The sequence below is a fragment of the Gymnoscopelus microlampas genome (assembly GCF_963454915.1).
Source record: "Gymnoscopelus microlampas genome assembly, chromosome: 23".
Lineage (NCBI taxonomy): Eukaryota > Metazoa > Chordata > Actinopteri > Myctophiformes > Myctophidae > Gymnoscopelus > Gymnoscopelus microlampas.
In genome coordinates, this window is record NC_139960.1 from 16945370 (window position 1) to 16965420 (window position 20051).

The 20051-nt window shown below is 43.9% G+C and overlaps 1 protein-coding gene across 1 annotated transcript in view; it reads left to right on the forward strand.

Annotated features, from left to right (window-relative positions):
- The window catches only part of iqsec3a (IQ motif and Sec7 domain ArfGEF 3a), a 70599-nt gene that overhangs the window by 11753 nt on the left and 38795 nt on the right, over positions 1 to 20051 (forward strand). The window contains exons 2-3 of the mRNA XM_084049354.1: positions 9596 to 9757; positions 13921 to 14043. Of these exons, the coding sequence (XP_083905480.1) occupies positions 9596 to 9757; positions 13921 to 14043 (285 nt within the window). The remainder of the gene's footprint in view (positions 1 to 9595; positions 9758 to 13920; positions 14044 to 20051) is intronic.

Here is a 20051-nt window from a genome sequence, read left to right on the forward strand (position 1 = left end):
CCTCTCTTATTTAACCACTGAAAGCTGCCATCCATAGCTTCTTTTAGTGACTAAAACGTTACTTTAACCGATCTGTTTGGGTAGAAACCTCTGTTCAAAACGGTTACTTTTCAGGATTCAAATACAAATATAGCAAAAGTAGCAGATCTACAAGCTCAAAACGTGCTGCGTTTCGAGCTTGTAGATCTGTTACCTTTGATGCTTTTGTGTGACGCTGTAGTATGATCAAGTAGAGCGTTAGATTACGAAAAAACACTAACAGTTAGAAATAATGGAGATAGGAGGTTTCTGCCCAACAGCAACGATATCTAGTACAACTGTGGTGGTTGTAGTTGGTCTACCTGTTCTTCTATTGAGACATGCACATCCTGTGGTTGGTATAAAGCGTGCCAACGCGTCGTCACCACGGGGGGCGTTGCATTGGGCGTGGCATTGGGCAATGTTAAGTCAACCTGGTTTTTACCCCTCAAAGATGTCCGCCGCTACCAAAAGACACTTGTTGACGCCTCTTTCAGGGATTTTGGCACGCTCTATAGGAGCACGACTGGTGCAATCCTCTGCCCGACCGGGCTCTCTGTATTAGTTCAGCAGTAGAAATCTCAGTACAGTACAGTACAGTATCTCAATTCCCTTCTCAGCAAAAGACCCGGACAAACACTTTGAAGCGATTGTAATGAAAAGGCTGACACACACACACACACACACACACACACACACACACACACACACACACACACACACACACACACACACACACACACACACACACACACACACACACACACACACACACATCCGGTTTCTTTTTGAATGACCGAAAATAAACAGTTTCAGTTGTAGCCTACGTATGTGTTCTTTGTACAATACCATGTGGGAATGGTTTGGAGCTGCTGTGTGAATGCAGGGACATTGGGGACACATTGGGGACACATTGGCGACACATTGGGGACAGACAGTTTTAGTGAATGAAGGAGAAAGGTAGTGCCACCGCCAGGTACTGTATAGGCAGGTCCGTCAAAGTAGCAGGCAGCCGTGGAAGTAACCAAGTACATTTACTTAAATGCTGTACAATGTTGAGGTATTTTAACTTTGCTAATTTGCAAGACTTTTACTTCTACTCCACTACATCTCAAAGGCAAATATTATACTTTTACTGCACTATAACTATTTGAAAACTTTAGTCACTAGTTACTTTGTAGATTTTTGATGATTATTACTAAACCACTTCAGACCTATATATACTGTGCTTTGGCAATTTGACAATAGCAGATCTACAAGCTCACAATGTGACGTTTGTGAGCTTGTAGATCTGCTATATGAAGGGTATTGATACTTTAAAAAATGTGAGTACTTGTTCCATCACTGGTAGCAGGACACAGCAGCAAAGGTAAGAAGGAAAGCACTGCTGCAACCTCGGACTCGTAACAGCAAGTCATTTGCTTGTTCTGTACTTTGCACCATTAACGCACAAAGGGCATTTAAACCCTTTGTCATTAGTTGAATGACTTTGTCTGGAAACTCAATGGAGGACAGAATTAAAACACAAATCAAAGTCCACTCTCTCCTCCGTGTCATCAGTGCCCATACCCTAGGTGGGGTTGGCGAAAGGGCCTTTCTGTGTGCAGTTTGCATGTTCTCCCCGTGTCCCCTAGGGTAGGTACCCTCACAAAAACATGTAGTAATCCTGGTCACTATACTGCCTCCCCCTGGCCAGCCGGGGCGCCTGATGGAGGACAAAGGAACTGGTTGGAATAACGTGTTCCTTCCACGCGCTACGTCCAACCGGGGAAACTCTCCCCTGTCAGGTGATAAGAAGGTCAGTTGGCTCTCATGCATTGAAGGAGGCATGAGCTCGGCCCTGGCCTCCCTAGGATGGCAGAGGGAGTGTAGTGCCCATGATTACATAGACAATTGGCACTGGGTGTAAGAAATGGGGTTACAAAATCGTGGGATAAAAATTAAAAAAATAAATAAATAAGCCCACTAACATGTATCTACCAGCCTACTGTATGAGTGGACACCCCCATGTGTGTAACGCAGCAGTCTTCAACGTTTCTCAGGCCAGGGACCCCTTAGCTGAGAGAGAGCGATGAAGCAAGGACCTCTGTATAAAAGTGTGTCTTGTGTTTCCAGACAAATACACAGGTTTAGCATTGAAATAGGAAAGAAGAGCCGACCCGGTACAGACTGCTGACTCATACGTAGTTGTAAAGCTCATAAAACATGTGATACTGTATGTATCTGTCTGTTTCAAATGGAATAGAGAGGCGCACGAGAAGTGGATATCGATATGGGTAGATGTTTATGGTCCCCCGAGGTAATACGGAATTGGTGTGTGTACGTGCGCGAACTGCACACGTGCGTGTGTGTGCGAGTGTGCGTGTGTGTGTGTGCGTTTGTGCGTGTCTCCTCTCACTCAAACTCTGAATCACCCCCATCTGTCTGTCTGTCTGTCTTTCCAGTATCTATGCTGATATTCCTTCTCTTTCTTCATCCCTCCATCTCAGCAATTGCTATTTTAAATGTGCAACAGTGGGCAATTCGCACGCACGCATGCACATGCACATGCACATGCACATGCACATGCACATGCACATGCACATGCACATGCAGTATAGTCTGAATTCTCTATTCACTTTTTATTCAGGTTGTGTATGCCCAGTGGCAGCTATAGAATGAACAATAAAAACTATCCATACAACGGAGTGAAAGATTTATAAATATACCTCATTCTGTCTCTGTCCATCACTGTCGGGTGGAAACCTAGAACAGAAACTGCAATTTCTGTTCTTAAGGCCACTTTGTGGCAGTTGGGCAGACATCTTGTCAATTCAATTCAATTCAATTTTATTAAAGTGTCAAATCACAACAAGTTGTCTCAAGACACTTTACATGTAGAGAAGAGACCCAACATCCCACCCTGAGCAAGCAATTTTGCGACAGTGGCAACGAAAAACTCCCTCTTAATTCAACAGGAAGAAACGTCAGGCAGACCCTAGGCTCTAGGGCGGGGGCCTTCTGCCTCGACCGTGTTGGGGGAAAGAAGAGAGAGAGAAAGGGAGAGACAGAGGAGAGACAGAAAGAGATACAGTGCAAGCAGTAACAATAACAATAATAGCAAATATAATAGTGTAAGATACTAGCATATGATAGTATAATATAGTACAGCAATAGTGTGTATGCAGTATATAATGGAATAATATAAAAATGTTTAAGATAATATAATATGCGGTATAGTGTAGTGTAGTAGAAGTCCACGGTCGTGTCCAGGTCGTGCTCCATGGAGAGAGGCCCGGTCCGGTCCGCAGTCACAGTCTTGAGCCGCAGCTGGGGGTCCGTAGTAACAGTCCATAGACTCCATGGAGAGGCCCAGGCCCGGTCCGCAGTCACAGTCTTGAGCCGCAGCTGGGGGTCCATAGTAATAGTCCATGGACCTGCGACGTGGGTGGTAGAAGAAACTCCGGGGAACGAGTCCCCGGTTGTAGAATTAGTGGCAGGCCTTACTAGAGCGTGAATCCGTACAGGGTTAATTACGATTGTACCAATGGGACACAAACCCACACAACCAAAGGGAGGGCGGGAAGAGAGAGGACGAGGGGAGAGAGGAGAGAGGGGAAGGTGGGGGAGAGAGGATGACTATAGGGGGACTGAGTCTATACACTTCGGCTATAGGCTTTATCATAGAGAAAGGTTTTTAGTCTAGTTTTAAATATACAGAGTGTGTCTGCTTTACGGACTGAGACTGGGAGAAGGTTCCACAGCTGAGGTGCTTGAAACTTAAATGCTCTACCTCCTGTTCTAGTTTTTGGGGGGTTTACTGGAACCGTAAGCATTTTTTCATACTGTGGACGCAGTGGTGTTCTGGCTGGTTTACGGGGCTCGATGAGTTCTTTGAGATATACTGGTGCCTGTCCATTGAGAGCTTTGTATGTGAGGAGGAGAACTTTAAACTCTATTCTGTATTTAACCGGGAGCCAGTGCAAAGAGGCCAATGAAGGAGTGATATGATCTCTTCTTCTGGTTCCTGTCAGTATGCGCGCAGCGGCATTCTGGACAAGCTGCAGGCTATTTAGGGACTTACTTGGGCAGCCTGATAGTAAGGCGTTGCAATAGTCCAGCCTAGAAGTAACAAATGCGTGGACAAGTTTTTCTGCATCATTTTGGGACTTGTAACTCTATATTTTCTTTAGTTTTTTTACATAAATGAATGCCCTGTTGTATACTTACTACACACACACACACACACACACACACACACACACACACACACACACACACACACACACACACACACACACACAGCCGTGACGTCCCTCACTGTTTTAACAGATCTGAGACTGAAATAACGACTAAAGTGTCATTCTACCGCTTTCCTGGCAACGACAAAGAGAAGAGGAAATCGTTATTTTATATATATATATATATATATATATATATATATGTATATATATATATATATATATGTATATATATATATATATATATATATATATGTATATATATATATCTAACTATATAAATGGCGAGCAACTTCCGCACCCTCGGTGGTGACACCCCACAGCTCTGTTATCGGATAAACAACGCACCGCCAGACCACATGTCGCCTACTGACTCGCCACGGCGGCCGCACTGAATTTACGCCTCGCGTAGGGGACATCTCACTGTTCACTACACCTTTTCCACCGCGCAACATAATTAATTCTACTCACCAAATGTCGGACAAAACGGAAGGGGAGGCAGCTTCGTACCGTTTACCGTGCGCACGACCTCATCACCACAACAGCAGGCAGCCGCTGCGGGGTTTTTTTCCTTTTTTTCCAAACTTTTTTTTTGGTCACCATTTTCTCCAGGCACCATTTCTGGTGTAACGTCGGGTGTTTCTTTTCACCAGCCAATCACCTTTCACGTTGCCACGTCCGTTGCCACGTCGCGCTGACGTACGCTAAACAAGCGCTGCCGTGCGCACAATGCAAACGAGCCCAAAGGCGCGCAAAAATAAGCCGACCATTGCTTAGACACAAAGTCAGACCTGGCAACGCAGCCTACGCCAATCATGTGTGAGAGATCTACAAGCTATGGGGCAGAGACGCCACCGTATCTTAGCAACAACTACAGCGCTCACTCTCATTGGTCGTGTCACGCTAAGAGCAGTCTCCAGACAATGGCATCGCAGACAGCTTGCTGTTACTGCTGTAGCCATCACAGGCAGTTGCAGCACGACGGACAGGGCGCTGTGATAGCTGCCATGTCGCTAACGCTAACCTGGTTGTCATGCCTGCAGCGGCTGTGCAATCACTTTGTCAACAATGCACGTTCGTGTGGTGAATGTCTATATTGCTGCTCAGTTCGTCCATTGTAGATGGTGTATGTTTGTGTGTGTCTTCTGGAGAACTATGTAGCTCCACAGCTCCACAGCCCCCCCCCCCCCCAAATACACGTACTCACAACAACACCAGGCGGCCGCCATCTTGCAGAAAGGGCTGCCATTCGCCAGCTTTCAGAAAAACAAGCAACCACCTTCATATTTTTTTTTTTTTTTTTTTTTTTTTCCTTTTGGAAATTTTCATCCCACGATTTCCGCGCGGACCACCAGGGGGTCCGCGGACCCCCTGGTGGTCCGCGAAACATACAAAATATAATTTCTTCTACTTATTTTTCATCATCTTGTAACTTTTACATTACACTTTCTTACAATTTTTTTTTCTTTTTTCCCTTTTTGCAAATGTTACTTAGACAATTTGTCTACCCCCATATACACACGCCCACGCGGGCCCCGTGCGCGTACATGCCTCTTAACAGCCATAATCCCCATCTATACTGCCCACTCTGTGCTGCAGCTACACGGATATAGACACAGGGACACGGAGGGACCAACAAACGCAAAGCCCCGTGCGCGGCTGGGGTTGAGGGGGGCGTAGCCCCCCGAAACTCTAGTATATATATATATATAAAGAAATAATTAAAAAGAAATAATATAATGTTAATATTAATAATAAATAAATATGTGTATCAATATATATATTTTACTGTCTATATATATATATTAGCATTAAGACCCTTATTAACCCTCAATGGTTCCTTTCTGTAAAAGGAGGTTATTGTAAAAAGATTTACGGGTTCTGACATATTTGTTTACAATGAAGAGTGGACTGCGCTTGGTGCCTCTTGGACCCGGAAGTGTCGTCGGACTCCAAAAAGACGTCAGACTTAAAAACCGAATAGGGTGGGACTTGTGTCATATGTATTTCCCCCGGAAACAATCTTTTTTTGACCAATCACGTTTCATTCACAGAGAATGTAAACAGATTTGTAAAGCCTCAACGTCATTTCCTTGGGCGCTACCTCCACCAAATTTTGGAACTTCTGTTTAGACACTCAACTGGCTATAGGTCTTGCTCAGCGTGCCTGACCTCCTGTCTGTCTGTCTGTCTGTCTGTCTGTCTGTCTGTCTGTCTGTCTGTCTGTTACATCTCTCTCTCACCCCCCCCCCCCATCTCCTGTCACTAATCCATTAGCTGATGTGGTGGTCGGCATGACTCTGTAAAGGTGCTGGATTAAGCACTGCAACCAGGACAAAAAATACAGGGACTGCTGAAATCATATAGATTCAGGTTGGGATTAGTTATCTATAAGTTCACGATGGGTCTCAGCGTGATGCATTGTGAGCTTGTAGCAATTTTTGGCTTTAGTGTATCCAAAAGTTTCCGATTGATTCGATTTGATCCCCAATACCTGGTCAAATCGACAGGAAGTGATGCCCACCATGCCCTAGGAAACTTGTGGATAACAAATTGTAAAAATGGCATTCATAAAAAATAACATCCTAAATTGTTGATTTTGTCCTCGAGTACAGTAATACAAATGTGTGTGTGTGTGTGTGTGTGTGTGTGTGTGTGTGTGTGTGTGTGTGTGTGTGTGTGTGTGTGTGTGTGTGTGTGTGTGCGTGACTCTCACATTAATATTCCATTCCATAGCATCTATTTGGGGTTCTCTGCAATTCAATCTGGTTCACTTTTGAAGAAATGTAAGCTTCTGCGACAGCTTGTAAGTTACAAATGGCCTTTTGCAATTCGAGGACCATCCTCTGAGTTTAGGAGAGTGTTGAGCTGTTAAAAGTTGTTAATGAATGTTATAACTCAGTCTGCCAGTGAATACAGATGAAATGCCATCCTGTCTATTTTATTACTCGAACAGCACCTTCAACCGGTCTGTTTTTGTTCAATAAGTGCTCGGCCTCACGATTTTTCATTTGAGGAACCTCATTACAACAATGTACAGTATATATATATATATATTAGCATTAAGACCCTTATTAACCCTCAATGGTTCCTTTCTGTAAAAGGAGGTTATTGTAAAAAGATTTACGGGTTCTGACATATTTGTTTACAATGAAGAGTGGACGGCGCTTGGTGCCTCTTGGACCCGGAAGTGTCGTCGGACTCCAAAAAGACGTCAGACTTAAAAACCGAATAGGGTGGGACTTCTGTCGTATGTATATCCCCCGGAAACAATCTTTTTTTGACCAATCACGTTTCATTCACAGAGAATGTAAACAGATTTGTAAAGCCTCAACGTCATTTCCTTGGGCGCTACCTCCACCAAATTTTGGAACTTCTGTTTAGACACTCAACTGGCTATAGGTCTTGCTCAGCGTGCCTGACCTCCTGCCTGTCTGTCTGTCTGTCTGTCTGTCTGTCTGTCTGTCTGTCTGTCTGTCTGTCTGTCTGTCTGTCTGTTACATCTCTCTCTCACCCCCCCCCCCCATCTCCTGTCACTAATCCATTAGCTGATGTGGTGGTCGGCATGACTCTGTAAAGGTGCTGGATTAAGCACTGTGCACCGTTTACACAGAGAGAGATGAGCGGAGTCTGCTCTTATCACCAGCTGCTAATAGGACTATTAGGGAACTTATGATTCATTTGCTTATAGATGAGTAATCTCTGCAAGGCAACCAGGACAAAAAATACAGGGACTGCTGAAATCATATAGATTCAGGTTGGGATTAGTTATCTATAAGTTCACGATGGGTCTCAGCGTGATGCATTGTGAGCTTGTAGCAATTTTTGGCTTTAGTGTATCCAAAAGTTTCCGATTGATTCGATTTGATCCCCAATACCTGGTCAAATCGACAGGAAGTGATGCCCACCATGCCCTAGGAAACTTGTGGATAAGAAATTGTAAAAATGGCATTCATAAAAAATAACATCCTAAATTGTTGATTTTGTCCTCGAGTACAGTAATACAAATGTGTGTGTGTGTGTGTGTGTGTGTGTGTGTGTGTGTGTGTGTGTGTGTGTGTGTGTGTGTGTGTGTGTGTGTGTGTGTGTGTGTGTGTGTGTGTGTGCGTGTGTGTGTGTGCGTGACTCTCACATTAATATTCCATTCCATAGCATCTATTTGGGGTTCTCTGCAATTCAATCTGGTTCACTTTTGAAGAAATGTAAGCTTCTGCGACAGCTTGTAAGTTACAAATGGCCTTTTGCAATTCGAGGACCATCCTCTGAGTTTAGGAGAGTGTTGAGCTGTTAAAAGTTGTTAATGAATGTTATAACTCAGTCTGCCAGTGAATACAGATGAAATGCCATCCTGTCTATTTTATTACTCGAACAGCACCTTCAACCGGTCTGTTTTTGTTCAATAAGTGCTCGGCCTCACGATTTTTCATTTGAGGAACCTCATTACAACAATGTACAGTATCACTTTTATTGTTTATTTTTATGATCCGTTAATGTGCTCTCGCTGTGGCCATTAACAGAAATCTAATTGCCGTGATCCACTCGAACAAATGTGTCCTCCTGAATTTGTCCAATATGTGAAGTGTTCTACTGGGGAAACTACACTCAAACATGTACTGTATATTCTAAAAAGTAGTAATGCCCGAGATTTGATGGTTTTTGATTGATTGATTGATTGATTGATTGAATACTTTATTAGTCGGAAATGTTAACAGCACGAGGTACAGTAAGGCATTAAAGGGATAGTTCACCCAAAAAATGTTTTTTTTCTATCGATTAGTCACCCCATGGAGACTTGAATTCATGGATATTTTTTGTTTTTTGTCGCATTCCTAAGCCAATCATTTGATGACCAGTGGACCGTTCGGCAGCGGTTCCGGTAGGAGATACAAAGGAGACTCTTTGTGTCTCCTACCGGAACTGCTGCTGGTCATCAAATTATTGGCTTAGGAGTGCAACAAAATCTAAAAAATACCCATGAATTCAAGTCTCCATGGGGTGACTAATCGATAGAGGGAAAAAAAGTCATTTTGGGCGTGAACTATCCCTTTAAGGCTAAAAGGATAACACATAAAAGTCCTGGAGACTTGTTTCCATTGTGGTCCTGTGTATTCAATTCATCAACATAGCATAAGAAATGAACAGAATAATACATGTCATCAACAAATACAAGCACTGTATACAAAGGAGGAAAAGGAAAAACGGCGGCAGTGAATCACGGCACCAATGTAACGCCTGGGGTTCGAACCCCCGAATGGATATGTGGTTAATAGCTGTACCTCAGTAACTGATCATCTCATTCTGTCTTCCTCTTCTTTCCTCCATCCAACCATTCCGTTCTCTCTCTTCATCTCCCTCAGAAACCCTGACAAGGGTCTTCAGTTCCTCATCTCACGAGGGTTCATCCCGGACACGCCCATAGGCGTGGCTCACTTCCTGCTGCAGAGGAAGGGCCTGAGTCGGCAGATGATCGGAGAGTTCCTAGGCAACAGCAAGAAGCCCTTCAACAGAGACGTCCTAGAGTGAGTCAAATCAATGTGTTACAGTGATGGAAGAAGCATTCACATGTTTTACTTAAGTATCAATACTTAAGTAGCAGTACTTGCGTAAAAGTACACAAGTATCTGCAGCAAAATATACTTAAAGTACCAAAAGTAAAAGTACTCATTGTGCAGAATGTCCCATTTCACAAGTTCAAATTTATAAAAAATATTTTGAAAATAGCAGATCTACAAGCTCACAATGTGTGGCATCGCGACACATTGTGAGCTTGTAGATCGGCTATTTTCAAATGGCCGAAATATACATACGGCTGAAGTGGTTAATGTGTGTTTTGTAATGATAATCAAAACCTACAAAGTATAGTAACTAAAGTGTAATTTGTTCGTATAATTGTAGTGGAGTAAAATACAATATTTTCCTCTGGGATGTAGTGGAGTAGAAGTAAAAGTATTGAAAATTGTAAATACTGAAGAATGTTAATGGGTTAACTTACAGTAGCCTAGACGTGTGCTCAGAACTACTGTGCACAATCTGCACACAGCCCGTGGTGATTTTGTGCACACGTCCCATTTTCACTTGAATCCATCCATGCCTATTGCCTACTTGATCATTCTACAGAGTCACACAAAAGCAGATCTGCACGCGCGCACTCACGCACACGCACGCACGCACACGCACGCAGGCACGCACGCACGCACGCACACACACACACACACACACACACACACACACACACACACACACACACACACACACACACACACACACACACACACACACACACACACACACACACACACACACACACACACACACATAATCTAAGTTTTCTCTTCAAGGTTCATTTTCAGTTATCATCTGACTCTCCATTATGAGACACAGTTTTTTCTTTTATTTGACTTCTTTATCTTACCTGTTCATATTACCTCAGTAATTGTCCCTTTTTTAACTTAGCATGATAAAGCACCACCTCATTCATGCTGCGTTAAAGCTGAACTCTGTAACTGTCCTCTTCTACCCCAGATTTGAAGCCGGTTTTCTGTGCAAGTGTTGACATTTTTACCATTGCGCTAATAGAGCCTGCCTGCCTATTCAGTGGATATATTGAATCTTGACCATCAGGTCAAAATTTGGGTCAGATCCTGTGTCTAGGTGAGACATGACCTTTGACACGATCTAAATGTCTCAATAGAAGAGCAGGGAGACAAAATACAACCACCCCAATTGTTTAAGTTATATTGCATTAACACGCGCACACACACACACACACACGCACGCACGCACGCCCCCGGACACACACGGACACACACGGACAGACAGACAGACCCTCTTATAGACTATAGGCTACCCCCCTAGAAAGCCACGCCGTAAAAAGAGAGACTGTCCTCATACTGATGTACTTTAATCATGAATGAAAACAGCACACCTAAGCTATGTTGTCAAAGTAACCACTTTCTAGTCCACAAAAAGGAGCCTGCTACAGTTTGTTTATTACTCTGCAAGCACACATATACGCAAGCCTTTTCAACTGATACTGTATCATAATAGGGAATAGGGCATACTTTTGCTCATGTCTGTGACTAGTGGATAGGCACTCGTGCTATATACACTTTAAGCAACGCATCTGGTTTGTCCAATCTGATTGTGATGTCAAATAAATAAATATTATAACCAGTGGTGGAAAAAATACTCACATTTCTTACTTAAGTAAAAGTATTAAAAAAAGTTCAAGAGCTTATTCCCATTGTGGTCCCTTGAGGGAAGGGTAAATGTGTGTGTAAACTGTGTTTGGGGGATAATGTTTAACCAAAAATGTTAATAATTCAAGTTCACCTCTATATATTGGGCAGTAAATATGAATGGACTGATGCTTGTGACTTGAACTGTATTACAGACGGGACATTTAATCTGGTATTAGTGAGGTTAGTGCTTGCATAATCCACTTCCTGCTTTTGGACTATTTTTGGGTATTTCATTTCCAAACAATCGAATAATGACAACCGCTTTCATTTAGTAAACACCTTTTCACGGTTCTAAAGTCAATCAATCATCAGTCAAATCTGTCAGTCAAACATGAGTCAAATCTGTCCTGTTTTTCAAGCAGAGGTCAGTGTGATCTCATCCTTATGACTGACCGTGAATATTCGTGAATATTCGTCAACTACTGTATCCTATGTGTCCTATGTCTGTGAATCACAAAGTGCTGCACAGACATAGGACATAATGCACGATAAAAACAAGAATTTCACATAAGTACTTTAATAAACAAGTGAAAAATTAAGGCCAGGGAGGTACATGGGGGGGGGCAAGAGCTCAGAGATGTAACGAGGAACAAGACCCTTTCGAGCCTTAAAAGTAGTTAAAGAAATCTTTAATTCTAAAAACAAACCGGAAGCCAATATATGAAACGGTAGTTACAATACAGTGTTGATTAGAATCTATCTATAAATTCCACAAATGTCTAATGAGTATATCTGTCCTTTGATGCAAATGATGTGATATGACGCAAAGTGATGGCCATCGCACGCGAATGACGCTAGAAACGCTCGACAATCGACTTAAACTTGCCGTGGTTGTTGACGCCCCACAGAAGTGCAGTGTCAGGTGTGAAGTCAGTTGGATCAGCGGTTCTCCAGAACTGGTGTGCGGCCTGCGTTCCTGCATTAGTGTTAACACTCTGAATTTTACAGTGCAGCTCATGTTTTATTCATGAGAGACATAACATTTGCATTAAGAAAAAGACTCTAAGTAAGGATATAGCTGTGTGCTTCAGAAAAGACTGGTAGTGAATCTTTAAACTGAGCCTGAATATTAGTTTACATTATTCATTTCAGAAACACTGACTATCATTCCATATTTAAATGTAACAAACACATTTCTTAATAAAGCCAGGAAAACTTTCAAAGCCCTAAACTCAATTTCAAAGTCATCTTTTCATTTAGGAATCCCTTCCTGACTTCAAATTGCCAACGTTCTATTTATCCACCCAAATCTCATTGGAGAGGACTTTTTTTCCCTTCTTTAATTAAAGCCACTGCTAAGCTTGGCCCAGCCTTATCCCTTGTGTGTGTGTGTGTGTGTGTGTGTGTGTGTGTGTGTGTGTGTGTGTGTGTGTGTGTGTGTGTGTGTGTGTGTGTGTGTGTGTGTGTGTGTGTGTGTGTGTGTGTGTGTGTGTGCGTGTGTGTGTGCGTGCGTGCGCGTGCGTGCGTGCGCGCGTGCACACACATGTGTGTTCATGCGTGGATAATAACTGGAGACCCTGACGCAGACGGGTGAAACTACCTTTTTCTATCTTTAATTATGACTCTGCATCCACAGGTTCACCCTCCCTACCACCGCAGGGGCAAATGAGTTGAGATGAGTGGATATGAATGCCGTCGCGGCTCAATTCCCTGTGCATACGATATTAATTATCTGCACAATCAGTTCTTGTTGCCTAGGAATTTTTTGGTATTCGGCGGTGAGCATGTCAGAACTTCGTTTAGCTTGGCATCTCAATTCACCTTATTCTTGGCCTTTCTCCAGGGCAGTGCCATTGCCCTTTACAGCTGCTTCATTCAATATCTGTTCACTTCCTCCCTAGCAGGATATATTTTTTCTTTCTTTTTTACATTAGACTTTTGAACCCTAGCATCCCTAAGGGAATATTAGCGGAAAATAGCAGATCTACAAGCCCACAGCGAGGCGTTGTGGGCATTTTCGGCAAAGAGGTTTGGTGTAGGAGGGAAAAAAGCTGACCAAATACACGTTTTCTAAGTATTGAGGGTTAGACAGTGGTCTGACAATACACATTAACATGAATCCAACATAACGCTACACATTGACAGTGCTGTCAAACAAGTCTATGAAGCTATCTATGAAATTTATGAAAAAGTTCAATCTGCAACACAATTGGGTACAATATGTAGTGGGGGGTCCCTGCTTCATCTCTCTCTCAGCTAAGGGGTCCTTGGCCTGACAAACTTTGAAGACCCCTGGATTAGACCATCACAATGCTAAAATATCTCTTCTGTGGGTTTCTTGCGGGAAAGTAATGTTCTTTAATATCCACCTCTCTCCCGTTCCTCTGCTTTTCTTGCATCCTCACACTTCCCGCATCCTTTTCTTACCGCTCCCACAAATCCTGCATCTCCATTTCCATCTCTTTCCTTCCTTCTCGCTGTCTGTCTGTTCTGCCGAGCAGCTGTGTGGTCGATGAGATGGACTTCTCTGGCATGGAGCTGGACGAGGCTCTGAGGAAGTTCCAGGCTCACATCCGCGTCCAGGGAGAAGCGCAGAAGGTGGAGCGCCTCATCGAGGCTTTTAGGTGAGTACGTGAAGATCAGTATTGTTCTGGGTGTCATGAAAATATGGACGAAGGGAGCCCCTTTGGTTTCTACAGACGGTTTTGAAGACACTTTTTTGGCTAATTCAAATACGCCATCTTTGAACTTTCGGTCCCGAAGAGAAACCAGAAACTATTGCTATTGGCTGCAACCACAGCAAGGGCAGGTCTTCATTCGGTAGAACCAATTGAAGCCCTAGAAGCATATACCCTACTTTATCATTAGTTTTAAAGTTAATGGGACCATAATTTACTAAGTGCATGTCATGATCATTTTTAAATGCTTGATGGAAAGGCGATTGAAAACATAAAGTGTTTATGAAAATGTTTACTAAGGTAACAAAATCAAGTGTAAAGTCCGGCCCAAAACCTCATTCACTTGCATTGAGCGTAAATTATAATGGAGCCTGCAGGAGGTGAAATACATCTGCTGGGAACTTGGCGCCTGCATGAGACCCATAGAGTTATAATATATCTAGAGGGCGTATTGCCCCACCCTTTCAATTCTATGAAAGTTGCTCAGTGGCGTTTGAAGCACCCGGTAGTCTGCCGGAAGTTTAAAATTGGGTCCATTGGGTCTAATGGAATCTGTCTGCCGAAAGTACCAATATTGGGTTGAATAGGCGTGGCCATAGAGTTATGAGCAGGCACACAAACGGTAGATGCATGTGCAGTAGCATTTTAAATGCAGAAGTGTTGCATTCTCAGATTGACCACCAGGCGACGGCCGCTTCACTCTTCTACCGTGGCTCTGGCGGCTTGATGAGACCCAGTAAACAACACCCGCTTAAGGTGAACACAAATGCAGACCCTGAACACTGTTTTTGTGGGCGGTAGTGGCTCAGGAGGTAGAGGTCTGTCTGTTTGATCGGTTGGATCCCCAGCTCCTTCTGTCTTTGTGTTCTTGAGCAAGACACTGAACCCCTACACGCAAGTAGGGGTGAGTAGGGATGTGCCGATACCAGTTTTTCCTTCCCGATACAGATTCCGATCTATTGATACAGAGTACAAAACCGATACCAGTGTGTAATTTAAAAACAATCTAGGACAGTGGGTTCTCAAACTGGGGTCCAGGGACCCTCATGATTCCTTGAGGGGGTTCCAAATGGACCCTTAAAGATCTGTAACTCTGAGAGTGTACACATGGTTCCATTTGTACACTCTCAAAGTCCTTGACAATTAAGAAGTTTGAGAACCACTGATCTAGGAATATTTTAAAAAATCCATTAATGATTGTTAAAGTTAGTATAAAATAATAATAATATGAATAGTACAGTAAGAGTGTATAAAGGAGTGCAACATCAACTGAAGCATTCAAAATATTACTGTAAATGAAATATCATGTGATAAATGACGAGGTAATGGCACAATAACAGCATTTTAGGCGGTAGCTTTTCCGATACTGGTATCGGACAACTCTACTGACGAGCATGTCGTGCCTTGCATGGTTTCCTATGCTGTCGGTGTGTGAATGGGTGATCGTAACGCACATTCTGAAACGCTTTGGATGAAGGCACTCAATGCACCATTTACCATTTAATGGGAAGCTACGCAGTAATTGGTAGTTATTCACATCAGATAGTGACGGCCCACAAATTAACTACTAATGAGTGGCTGGGAAAATTATTGCGGAGAGAAAGTAAGAGAGAGAGAGGGGGAGAGAGAGAGAGAGGGGGGTGGGGGGGTGGTCGGATGTTAATATTTAATATCTCAATAGTTTCACGCCAACTAGTTTATCCCATATCCGCAACATAAAATGTGTCTGTATTAAAAATGGTGTGAATATTCCATGAGAGCATGTCACTGTATAATTGTCTGTTGAACTACCTCATTTCATGAACTAGGTTGATTTCAAGAATGATTTTATTTGAAGAATCGCTTTACACTCTCTTGCACAGTAAAATCCTGAGTGTAAAACTGTCCAACCAAAATGGTAACTCTCAGGATTTTACGGCATTGGGCGCTCGGGTGGCGCAATGGTAAAAGTTGGCCCACCACCGCGGAGGTTGTGGGTTCAAATCCATCGTGGTGCATCCGGCGTGTTTGGGGGAGGGAAGCCGGGCGGAGAGGGTGATATCACTGCACGTACTCCTACAGGCACCTGTCAACAGAGAGTGTTGGGTGAGAGGAGTAGGACGAAGGCTTAATGTCCTCCCGGTGGGGGCTCCTCACTGGCAGGGGAGCCAGTAGGATACAACCAAGCCCCCAGGACCACGGTAGAACATAATATAAACTTTATTTCAGACACAATAGAAAAAAAACAGGATATAAAAGACAGAGAACAGTGAAGCTGCCGTCGCCTGGTGGTCAAATCTGGGATTGCAAGACTTCGGCATTCAAAACGCTACTGCGCGTATTTCCACCGTTTGAAACCCTAGTGCGCCTGCTCTGTGCTCAAGTCTTCTGCATTTAAACCCCAAGATGTGGTGCTCAAATGTGGAAGAAGAGGGTACTTCCAGGTGATTCAAGCTCTGGGTGAGCATTGAGCAACTTCATTGAAATCCCTCAACTTCATTGAAATCCCTCCAAACACACAATGTGTGTGGGGAGGAAATTATTAGCATAACGACTAAATTGGGGAGAAAAAAGGTAAAATGTAAAATGAAAAGAAAAAAGAAAAGAAAAGAGGACTTTCCAGTGAGGTGAACAAAGTTGTTTTTGCAGTTGAGGGGAGATGTTATTCTGGTTCCTTGGTTCTGAGCTGACACAGTGTGTGATGGAAGCTCAGGTCCAGAACGCTCAGATCTTCAGCCCTGCAGGCTGTGGAGGAACGCTAGACAAACAAACACACTAAAGAGACTACATGCAGAGACGCAGGCAGCACTGAAACTAGTCAGGGCATTATCAGTATACACGCACGCACGCACACACGCACTCTCGCACACACACACATTTCACGGGGTATTACATATTAGGGCTCGTAATAGCCGCAGCTTTAGCACACCTTGTGTGAGTATTGGTACACCTCGTGCATTGGTATGCAGGGAGGTTATGGGCGCATGTCTGATCCCATCGATCTAGACCCACACACACACACACACACACACACACACACACACACACACACACACACACACACACACACACACACACACACAGACTTCTGTGTTTTCTGGCTGGCTATATGTGCTCCATCCCATTAGACAGCATGCTATTTCCCGGTCACAATTTGTGACGGGGAAGTGATTTGTGCTGCAGCTGTGGCTCCATATGTGTTAACGTTAGCTGGTTTTCCCCCCAGACCCTCTGCTGTGTTAACAACCACCTGTCATATTTGTCAAGGCGCCCAGGCCGGCGTCGAGAGAGGAAAAGGTTATATTGTCGTAGCCAGCGGGCAGAGAGGGCTTTGGCTCTGGTGTTACTTGGCCATGGATGGTGTGTTGGCACAAGAGGGTAGAAATGCTGGCCGGAGAGGAGGAGAGAGGAGAGGGAAGGAGAGGAGAGGAGAGGAGAGGAGAGGAGAGGGGAGGGAAGGGAAGGGAAGGGAAGGGAAGGGAAGGGAAGGGAAGGGAAGGGAAGGGAAGGGAAGGGAAGGGTACTGACTAGAGGAGAGGGTACTGAGGAAAGGAGAGGGGAGGAGAGGGGAGGAAAGGAAAGGGAAGGATAAATGAAGAGGAAGGAGGCAGTAGAACGATGGAGTAAGGGAGATTTATAAATAACCACCATTGCGTAACCATCCCCCTCCCTCTCTCTCTCTCTCTCTCTCTCTCTCTCTCTCTCTCTCTCTCTCTCTCTCTCTCTCTCTCTCTCTCTCTCTCTCTCTCTCTCTCTCTCTCTGCTCTGGTGCTTCAATAAACAAACATTCTCTGAAGGGGAATTGGAGGATGGTAGGGGTGGGAGGATGGGGAGAGAGAGAGAGAGAGAGAGAGAGAGAGAGAGAGAGAGAGAGAGAGAGAGAGAGACAGAGAGAGAGAGAGAGAGAGAGAGAGAGGGGGGAGGGCAATTCGGAACAAAACAAATAAGCAGAGAAGAGATGTAAAATAAAATAAGCAGGTGGCTGCCTCAGCATCTGCTGTGTCAGGAATAAAGGGTCTTAATGAAGGAACAAACACGCTCAGCCTGTTCCTCGCTGAGAACCAACCACTGTTCCTCCTCACCTGGGTTATGTGTGTCCATTAAAAACATATGGCTGCTTATTTTTACCCAGCAGATTGTTTTTTTAAGGATTTTCTTTCCCCCTGACACGTCATACTTTACTTAAGATGCAGATTTAAAAAGATAAGTGTTCTAAATCTTTTTTTTTGCGGAAAAAAATTATGTTGCTATATCAGTGGTGCTCACACTTTTTTCATGTCAAGGACCCCCACGATTCGGTCGGCTTTCGACACTTCCCTACAACTTTTGCGTTGGAGAGCTACCTTTTACCTGTTGTACTGAATTGTTCTTATATTGTCAACACTCTCTCACTCCCCAAATGCCCTATCGTGACTTCTTGGGACAAATGTGACCAATGTGAAGGGGTTCATCTGGTGCCGTCCCGGGCACTTCCGCACTCCAGGAATGCTGTGCCTGAGAAGTGCCATTCTCAAACCCAAGACGTAAAAAAGTCAGCTAAAAACTGTTGTCTATAGCGGACTTGAGCCATGAGAGTCACCGCAGAGCGAGCCGCTAGGCGAGCAAGTCACCGTGCCGAGCGTTGCGAAGTCCGCTTCAGCCGACTCGGGATTGAAGGGATAGGGATAGAATCGTAACTCATATCCCCCGTAGTCAACATGTGCATGTGTGCGTGCGTGCGTGCAATGTAGCTTCCAATCATGCGGCTCAATGGGCTCATGACTCGGGGGAATAAGGCCCCGCCCCCTGCTGTACCCTGAAATGATGACTCATTAATGTAAAAATTACAGTTCACACTTCAGTAGAGGGCCTATATGCACGCACTCAAACACACACACACACACACACACACACACACACACACACACACACACACACACACACACACACACACACACACACACACACACACACACACACACACACACACACACACACACACCCACACACACATTTCCCATTTAGCTGACACTGTTAATTCAAAGCAGGAGTTATAAGTATGTGGGGTTAAGGGACCAGTTGCTCAAGGGCACGTTGGCACTGCATGTACTGTAGTGATGGAACCTTTGACCCTCCGCTTCCAGGGTTGTCTGTTTGATATGTAAACCCCCTGATGCATATGTTCACACCAGGGGGTTCTTAACCACTTAAAACCAGTGGTGGTAGTACTGTACTTTTTGAGATATTTGTACTTTACTGGAGTATTTCCAGTTTTCAATACTTACTTCTACTGCACTACATCTCAGAGGCAAATATTGTGCTTTTTACTCCACTACAATTATTTGAAAACGTGTGTTAATTTGTAAAACATACATTAACCACTTCAGGCCTATATATACTTTGGCAATTTGAAAATAGCAGATCTACAGGCTCACAATGCGCGCTCACGTGCGTGCGTGCGTGCATGCGTGCGTGCGTGCGTGCGTGAGTGAGTGAGTGAGTGAGTGAATTAGGGGTGTGCCGATACACTAATTTCACGAAACGATACGATATTTGGCTCACAACTTCGATACGATTTCGATACGATACGATACGCACTTTTTTATTATGAAAATAAATGGGGGAGAAAAAAAGGAAATGCAAACAAATAATTCTGTTTTTGCATTATTCAGACATGCAAACTTGTAGCTTTTCAGCCGTTTTGAATCCAAATAGGGCAATAGTGTGACACCTGACCCGAAAAAAAACAACATGTTGTCACCCTTTTCACCTCGGGGCTGTTTGCATGCCTGATTATTTTGATTGTTGTAAAAAAAATCGTCGCGAAAACGTATCGCGATATATCGCGGGACGATATATCGGCACACCCCTAGAGTGAATGTATTTATTTGGTGATAAAAGGAAAGAGCAAGATCAGCACTTCCACAACATACAGCAGACACAATATTACCCAGGATGAAAACACAATAACGCCCTAAAGCTTATTTCCATTGTGG